Source organism: Ciona intestinalis, chromosome 11 (assembly GCF_000224145.3).
Source record: "Ciona intestinalis chromosome 11, KH, whole genome shotgun sequence".
Classification (NCBI taxonomy): domain Eukaryota; kingdom Metazoa; phylum Chordata; class Ascidiacea; order Phlebobranchia; family Cionidae; genus Ciona; species Ciona intestinalis.
This window is the reverse complement of record NC_020176.2, coordinates 1,841,164-1,850,301: the sequence shown is the minus strand read 5'-3', so window position 1 is coordinate 1,850,301 and position 9,138 is coordinate 1,841,164. Positions and strand designations below refer to the sequence as shown.

General features: G+C 31.6%; 2 protein-coding genes across 2 annotated transcripts in view; one reads left to right on the top strand and one right to left on the bottom strand.

The window, feature by feature from the left end:
* Positions 1-223: 223 nt before the first annotated feature.
* LOC100180473 (F-box only protein 16-like) lies at positions 224-7,749 on the top strand. The gene is made up of 12 exons (XM_002128719.5): positions 224-413; positions 1,641-1,676; positions 1,834-1,921; positions 2,487-2,605; positions 3,217-3,381; positions 3,916-4,127; positions 4,456-4,555; positions 5,013-5,225; positions 5,493-5,541; positions 5,809-5,856; positions 6,209-6,349; positions 7,190-7,749. Exons 1-12 carry the CDS (start codon positions 321-323, stop codon positions 7,237-7,239), a joined length of 1,314 nt encoding a protein of 437 aa, XP_002128755.1. The 5' UTR covers positions 224-320; the 3' UTR covers positions 7,240-7,749.
* The window catches only part of LOC100178148 (ryanodine receptor 3), a 63,745-nt gene continuing 61,913 nt past the window's right edge, over positions 7,307-9,138 (bottom strand). Inside the window, exons 110-113 of the mRNA XM_018813888.2 lie at positions 8,591-8,722; positions 8,051-8,207; positions 7,820-7,985; positions 7,307-7,740 (exon numbers count right to left, since the gene is read on the bottom strand). Of these exons, the coding sequence (XP_018669433.1) occupies positions 7,590-7,740; positions 7,820-7,985; positions 8,051-8,207; positions 8,591-8,722 (606 nt within the window). The 3' untranslated portion in view covers positions 7,307-7,589. The remainder of the gene's footprint in view (positions 7,741-7,819; positions 7,986-8,050; positions 8,208-8,590; positions 8,723-9,138) is intronic.

Sequence of the window (9,138 nt, the reverse complement as noted above, 5' to 3'; positions counted from 1 at the left end):
TACCAGTCGGAACAAATATATCTTGGCACTGGTGTTGTAATATATTTGTTTCACAAATCTAAACCAACCACGAGGTGTAATGTACTTGCTAATATTAACCATATATGATGGAAATATTCCTCTTAACCGTTGGTTGACATTGTTCGCCACATAAATCCGCCACGTTCGTGCCCAATTAGAAATAAAAACCAAACCGCTTGATTTACTGTGTAAACACAATCCGCCAAACTTTGCCAAATTTGGATGAAGGCCTAAGGTACAACAAGGCTTACTTTTAATGCAAATTTAAGACTGGTTTTCATAAGCGCTGGTGTAAAACAATGGCGTTTGCACCACCAGCTAAGACGAAGGTATCCTCCAATTTAGCTAAAAGTACATGGACACCAATGTCACACCCTCAAGCAAACAATCAAGTATGTAAAATCTACTCTTTATGAAGTTTAATTTTAACGGTTAGTTTAAATTAATGCCTGTATTATGTCACATGCTAATTTTCAAAATGTCATACCAGTTTTATATTTGCTTACCATTTATGGAAATCATTTTTCAAGAATTTCATAGACTTGACACAGTTTTATTCTATAGCCCATAACGTGAAATGTTTAGTCTCAAAGATTTCCTGAGATTTTACAAATACACACTGTGTAATTTTTTTGAAAAAATCTGGATTTTGTGTCGAAAACTAACTTTTCTGTAAAATGGCAAAACATGCGGTAATCCTTTAGCTGGTGGCCACCTGAAATTTTGGTTTCAAAATGTTCCTTAGGTCTCACTGGTACCCACTGTATAAATTTTTTTGAAAAAACTCGGGCGTTTGCGTCGAAAATTAACTTTGAAAGTGTGCGAAATCGTGCTGCGTCACCGTATTTTCCACACCAGCGGTTATGAGTTAAACCACGGTTGGATTATTACGTCATAGAATGCGTATTGTTACGTTTGATTCCTAGTGGGGAAAAAACAAGTCTATACCGTCTTGTAAAGTTGTAACGTATGTAATATAACACTTTTGTGACGTAACAGACCGCGATTGTGGCGTAATAAATCGTTAACCTTACGCAAATCAGACGAATTACGGTGACGAAGCATGTTTTCGCGCATTTTTAAAGTTAATTTTCGACACGAACGCCCGAGTTTATAAAAAAAATTATACAGTGGGTATCAGTAAGACCTAAGGAACATTTTTAAGCCAAAATTTCAAGTGGCCACCAGCTAAAGTATTACCAAAACATGCTGCGCCGAATTAAACGGTTGACATACGGCTCCCATCGTTATGATTTACACCAAAATTTTCCTAGGCCTTTGCTATACCTAAAAGCTGTGGCCTTGTTAATATAAGCATGCGTTATGTGTGTATGCATATATTACACTATCGTATTATACAAAACATATCACTATTGTGACGAAAGAATTATTAAAATTAAACAAAGACAGGCAAGTTAGGGCGATAAATCATGTTTTCCACCCTTTGAAAGTTAATATTTACCGGAAACACAAACTTTTCACTGATTATCAGCTATAGAAATACCTTTGTGTTGCATGTGTAAGGTTTTGTTGAGAACGACTTTAGACTATTATGTAGACTGTAGGGTATATTTGTACCAAGAATAACATATCATATGAAATTGCTCTTAAATATTTAGGTGTTTGAAGAAAGAAGAGAACTTATTAAGAAATGGGTGAGTAACTTTGTCATTAGAAAAATATCTTTTTAGATACATTCTACATAGATGATATATAAATGTGTTGTGCTAAGATATTTAAGAATGAAATTTGGACAAACGTATTATTATACTTATTCTGCAAACCAGTCTTACATTAAATTTAAAAACGCAGTTTGAAAAATGGCAAGAAGCTCAGAAGAAAACTGTTGTGGACGATATTATACATAGACTGTCTACAAAACATTTGATGTTGTTAACAGGTAAACAATTAAATAACTTTTTATTGAATTTTGTGATACTATATATATATATATATATACATATTTTATATATTTTTATTCGAAAATTTGCCGTTCATATTTTTTAATAGGCCTACATTACACTGACATTATTATCATTAAATAATTGCGAAAGATAACAGTTAACTACCATTTTAGTTATCAATTTAATAATTCAGATTTCAAAGCATTAGGCAATAATATACCCATCGGAAAATATGAACATCAGATATTGTAGTCAGCATATTTAAATCTTTAATTTAATGTTCAAAACTGACAATGTTAAAACGTTTTTTTTGTTAATGGTTCAGGATTAGTTCTTAGGAGTAAGGGTTTCAGAGGTATTGTTTAAAGGTTATAATCAACTAAATATAGACAAATTTTCCGGGCTATTGTTTTAGGAATTTAGTTTGAGTTTGTCAATATTAATTTTTTTGGCACATGACTATTTATCGAAAAAATGTTCTTTTTAGTATAAGACTACAAAATTCATTTATGTATAGTATATGAATTATGGATGTAATATAATTATGAAACTCTGTTTCAGATTCTTTGAAAAAGAAATTTCCTCAGGAACAATTTGACTTTACTCGAATATTTCCGCGAGTTCTAACATTGTATTTGTTTTCATTTCTTGACCCCAGAACTTTGTGTCGCTGTGCCCAGGTGAATGTTGTTTAACTTTTTCATCATGTTTATTATAAAAGTATGAGGATTTATTAGAAATAACTAAAAAGGAAAAACAGTTTTGAAATCATGCCTAACAGTTTCAGTATCCTGAAAAGATTTTAGAAATTTAACATTAACTATTTAACCTTAATGATATGTAATATGCTCCATTAATCTCATTGTGTTAATGAAATTGGACACCCATGATTTGCCCTGCCATTCAAAAACAATTTTGTGTTATATTAATACATTGCAGTTACAATGTTGTTAATATATTATCTTAATGTTGATAATGAAGTGTTTTTGATTAGGACTGTTATAATTTGTATTTATTAGTTTCATGTTGAAAATTGTTAGGGCTTTTTCTATTTTTGTTTAGTTGAAAAAAAAAGTGTTTGTTGTCATAATAAGTTTACGCGTATTTGTTAAAGTTTATTACAGCAGAGTTGGTTACAAGTGGTACGCCGATTTTATCTTTCATATTATATATATATATATTAAAATACCAATACAGCTATTTTACCCCAACACTAGCAAAGTAGCAAACAAACATATTCATATTTAAAAGTTTTCTGCTGTATTAGATTATTGTTTTATATTGTTATTAGGTATCATGGTACTGGAATTACTTGACAGAATTAGATTGTTTATGGCGACCCAAGTGTTTAAGGTTTGGTTGGTATCCAACCTATCAAACAACTCCATTTGAAGAAAAAGTTTGGAAACGTTTTTATGTCAAAACTGTTCATGAGCTGCATTATGTTAAACCAAAGGTAGGATAGATAGGCTAGGCTCCTAAATAGCCACCTAACATGGGTATGCTGAGTTTGTATGTACACCCCGCAATAGGTTATGATACCTTATGTATTGAAACAATCCATATATTACTAGTTGGAAAAAAATACAGGTCAGGATTTGTGTAAAATATTAAAAGATGTTTTATTGCATTACCTCTACAGCAAACACAGACTGAGATAATGAATAGACAGATTAGAAAATATCCGCCCAAAATTTTGACAGAAAATTCTTTTGTTTTCTCCCTTAATGTAAACAATACATAGCCTATATACTACAATGGGGTAAGATAAAACATGTTTTCATTCTATTTTCTTGTCCCATTTGGTAGTAAATAAAAACAATTTACAGAATTATATAACCGTAACTGGCAACTCTAAAAAAGCTTGGTTAATTATTAAAAACTTGATCAGGAAATAGAGGATTTAGGTCTAAGGTGTTAATGATATCCTATCTTACCCCACAGTAATATTGTCTATTTTATACAACATTTCAATTCTACTTTGTTTAAGGAATCTGTTGTAACGACTACCGTTGATGATGAAAAATTGAAGCAAGCAACAAATACTTCATCAGTTGTTAATTATTCACCTTCTCGTGCGTCATCTTCCATGGGAAGACGAAGAGGACCCTCCGTTCCTTCACATAAACAACACTTGGTCGCCCCCAAGTGGGAACCTCCACCATGGAAAGGTTCCGATCCTCACCCTGTTGATACAATGAGGTAAAAAATATGATTTTTCTTTATTAATTTTCATGTTTTTTTTAAAACTTTCCATCCATTTATAGTTGTTTTTTTTACATTTAATATCTATTTATGTACATGTTTTTTTGTAATTCCCTATTTTTAACATTTCTGAGTAATTTTCCATTTATTCACCTGTTTTTTTTTGTAATTGAATAAATTATGGTCAGCCAATTAATTTAAATTTTTTTTACAAACGTTACAAATTACAAGTAGTAACATGCATATGTATTATAAAGACGATAAATAAACACAAGCATTAAAATATTTTATTAAAAGTACCTAAATTATTCAAACTTTATTTCAGATATAATTATCTGGACAATTCAAGCAAAAACAAAAATAAAAAGTCATCTGGTTCAATTGACAGTCGACCAACATCAAGACAAAGCAAACGACCTAAATCGGTAAACATCATGTTATTGCTATTGTGCCACCAAGTGGTCAATAATGGGTTAAATTGTTAGGCATAATATGAATAAAAAATACAGTCAGTTACAAATTTGTCAACTTATAGGTGGCCATAAGTGGTACATAACCACTACCTAATAGAAATATAAAATACATTATAAAATTTTACATTTATATAAAATATATATATATATTTGTATTTTTAGTTTGTGCCCACCTAAGCCAATATCACGTTAGTTAACTAAATCCCAAACTCATATTTAGTAGTAACTAATACACACATGAGGTATGTAAAAGTATATAAATGTTCATGAGAATCATCAATATAAATATTATTCTATTTTATGTGGGTAAGGTCCCTATTGAAAATTGGGTATTTAGGCCAGATTTGGCTCAAACATCATATCCCACATATAATGTATGCTTACTTTTATTATTTTCACCGCTTTCCAGGCAACAGGATCAATACATCAGATGTCACCTCTTTCCCCACCAACTTTAAGTCATTTCTCTCCAAGATCAAACAATAAAATAGAAAATCTAAATTCATCTGATTTGCGAAACAGTGCAAGTGTTCCAACCACCCCAGTGAAACATGACACCAGTCTAACACAACCTCTACAAGATAAACTCGAATTGTCAAATGAGTTTGAGCTGTCATCAACGGTAATACAATAATATATACTGTTGCTGCCACGTATATTATACTTGTATTTTAAATCAATTCTTCTGGCAAGAATTTTGCTTAAAACATTTTGACTTACTATTTAGTTTGTCTTCATCATGGTGAATGACACTCAAAATAGAAAAAATAAATAGTTGTTGAAACATCGGTTAGCGAAATTCTTGCCGGAAAAACAAATTTCAAGTATAATATTAAAAAGTTGTGTTTAAGATTTTGTATGGTCAGTTATATGTTTTTTTTTTATCTAGAATGAAACAACTCGACCTATAAACCCATCTGCTGTTAAAAGTCAATCAGGTATTTCTTAATTGTTTTGAGTTGTGTATAATGGTTAAGTAGAACAAGTTGTATAACTTGTAATATTTGACTAGTTTGTGCTTTGAATAAAAATAAATCATTTCCTGCATGTTAATTGCTAACATACCATATTTTTATATTTTGGTTTGTTAATTAATATAGGATTTGTTGTTGTAATCCAAGAGATAAATCAAAACTATGTTATGTACCTTATGTTACATTCTGCTATCATGATAAATACTAACGTATATTAATTACTACTTTCAGATGCTCCATTTGCTGCTCCAGATATAACTCGTCTCTCGTTAGATGCTGGTAAGACACTCTTTTAAAAGGAAAATATACAATCTAATTTTGTCCAAAGAAATTGTAAAAAAAATATGTTCGCTCTTCAAACTTTGCAGTTTTACCCCTTTAGGACGAGATAAGTTTTTGTAAATTTTGTCGTTTTAAATATTTTTGTAGTTTATCTAATGATTTGGTAAATGTTTATTTTTCGCAGAAATCTGACTTTTTTTATTTTTCCCGCATGCGTTGGTGATAGCAACTCATTTGCATTTTTAAATGTTGTTCATGATGTATTGTTTGCTACAATATTAACAATACAGCCTAATTATATTAAGTATCTTAAATTATTAATTGTGTAAATCATGTGTATAACATTCAGGAGTTCGACCAAAACCAGTGACTCGAATTATTCAACAAAAATCAAAAGATCATCTTGAAGTAAAGGAGAAGGAAAATAAAAGTCCGTCAAGTAAATCTGTCATAGTTGCTTCAAGTCCTAATACTACAAACACATCAGCAGGTAAAATTATTCCTGATGAAACCTAGTTTTCAGTTAAACTGCAGGTATTAATTGACTCTTCTTTTCTATTGTTATACTGTTGTAGCGGCCCATCGTAGTATTACGATGGGCCGCTAATTATTTTGTCCCCAATATTGGCCTAAATGTTTGACGTTGCGCGCTAACTTTCCCACAACGCGGTGGATGCACCCTGCTGTAACCGAGTTAGCGCCTATGCTTCTATTGTGTCCTATTCATTGTAACCTAGTTATCACCACTTATCACGCCGATTCGTCTGACACCCGAAATTCGTTTTTTTCTTTCAAATTAATTCCCTGCGATATATACTGTTGTATAATCGCCATTTAACAATGAGAACGATGAGACAATAACGATAGAACGAAATACAAACAATAAGAATAAAAGAGACAAATACAGTTACTGTAACAGAGGGTACAGAACCGTGTGATTTCTTGCCAGTCAAAACCATAGATAACCGAGACTAGGACGTAGCTTTAAAACACCCGCGAGCGCACTAAGTCAACTGCAGCTCACCTGCAATTAGCTCATAAACATTAAACCAACATCGGGTGTCTAAAAGTGGTGACCTTGACGTGGCCCAGGTACAAATGTACAAATAAATAAAAGAATAACCTGAATAACTGATTTTTCTTCTCTATAGTTTTGTGTCAAGTGTTATTGCCATCAACAGTTTAATATTTAAATAGAATTTTCTGATTAAGCATTTCTAGCACTTAATGTGATTCCTGACTGTTATTTTGTTGCACTATCGATGTCAGATTCAGCAATTGATCATAGTTTTATAATTATGTGATTCTTAATATTGATTCATTTTTATAGAATTGAAAGGAAAAGGTTGGTCAACCCATGAAGAAGATGATGATTTTTAAATTTTTACATGTTTTCTGTGTTTCCTATTTCATGAACCAATTTGTTCACTGAAAAAATGTCCCACAATTTTGGGCAAAACTCCTTTTTATTAATGTAAATGACATATATACATGCGCTTTCAGAAAAAAAATATTGAATATATATATATTGTGTACAGTAGTGACCTAATGTATCCTGATTCATATGTTATCTAAATAGATTGTAGATTTAATCCAATTATCAACAAATTGCACAACATGTGTTGTAATATCTCGCCACTCAAAAACTTTGTTTCATCATGCGTCCAAGCGTCCAATATCCTGAGTTGGTTAAAGGCACAAAGTTTAAATATCTTGCTTCATTTATCCATTCAACCACTTAATTCATTTTCATATTGCTTTCGGAAACAATCTCCTACTGGGAAAAACTCCCAACAGCGCTCTTGATACTGCTGCCATACATATGTCTCTTGTCCTGTATGCTCAGTTTCATCTTTGTTGATCAAATGCATGAGAAAGAACCTAAAAAAATAATTAATGGTTTTAGTACATATATACCTGTTCACAGTATTAACACCAATATGAAATAAAATGCACTAACATGTAATTTGCTAAATTGTGTTCCTGCAGTGTGTGCGTTTCAAATCCATGTGGAACTTGATCAAAATAATCAATTCCTATTGTACATATGAAACACTTTGTGTCCATGTCTTCTTTAACTTGCTCCTGCTGGTCACGAAGTTCTCCAAAGGCATCAATAATCAAACCTGAGACATTTAAAATAGTTTAGAAAAGGTCTGTAAATTCTCCACAAATGGTTCACATCATTTACCCTGAATAATGGCAAGAAGAATTACAACAACAAAGAAGAAAAATGAGATGTCAAATGCGATTCGATAAAACTCCCACGCGTCTCCCGATGGATCTTCAAGTTCATCACCAATTCCACCACCTGCTCTCACACCAGAGTAGAAATGAAACTGGAAGCACTAGAAAAAACAAAATGGTGTTAACATGCATTATACTATATTTCTAAAGTGCGAAAGAAAATTAACTTAAAGGAATTCTGTTTATATGCTTGGAAATAACTTGTTTGTATATGCCAATATATATGAAAGTGTTAGAAAACTTATTATGGATTATAACCATTCAAAACATTAGATAAGTCGGCAGGAGGTTCATGGAATAAGACTACTGTGTCATAAAGACTGAAATTGACCTGCCACGAGTTAATAAGTAAAATTTCTTCAATATTTTAGTCACATACAGTAAACATGTGGATGCCAAATAAGACACCCTGTTATATTGACTAAAGTGTGGTCATATCACTAAGACAATAAGTGAAATTTCCTATAACTTTTTGTTCACATACAGTAAACATGTTGTTGCATTTCCAATCTTCATCATCTCCCTCCCCCTTGTTGTAAAACTTCTTGAAGAAGTTGAAAGCAATGACAGTGTAAAGGTAAACCACCACAGTGAGCAATCCAATTGTTAGCACAAGCTGGGAAATAAAAAAAATGATCAGCCTAAATTGAACGAACTAAATTTATTTTGTCTCTTCGGTGAAAATAAAGAAAATCGGAAAACAAAAGCAAATTAAAATGTGTTTTGTTGCAAAAATGTTTTAGTACAGTTGACCTTATAAAGTATTACGCATATACTTATAAAGTATTACGCATATATTCACACTATTTCTTTAAGTTGAAGGAATAATTTAGTTTAACTCAATGTAAAGACATTTGGTTTACTATTTGTTTGTCTGTCAAGTTTAACAGCCATTCAGATTTAACCAAATAAGTTTTCTAATTCCAGTTGCTTTGTTGTTTTTTAATTACATGGGGCGTATGAACACCTGTGTTACAACGACTGTCGTTTTCCGGCCACGCAGGAATAAATTAAGTTACATTACATTCATGT

Bases quoted from the DNA above. Each gene is read 5' to 3' on its own strand.
- LOC100180473 (XM_002128719.5), top strand. From the start codon at position 321: ATGGCGTTTGCACCACCAGCTAAGACGAAGGTATCCTCCAATTTAGCT. The intron at 1,922-2,486 runs GTAAACAATTAA...ACTCTGTTTCAG, and splicing joins ACATTTGATGTTGTTAACAG to ATTCTTTGAAAAAGAAATTT. The intron at 6,350-7,189 runs GTAAAATTATTC...TCATTTTTATAG, and splicing joins TACTACAAACACATCAGCAG to AATTGAAAGGAAAAGGTTGG.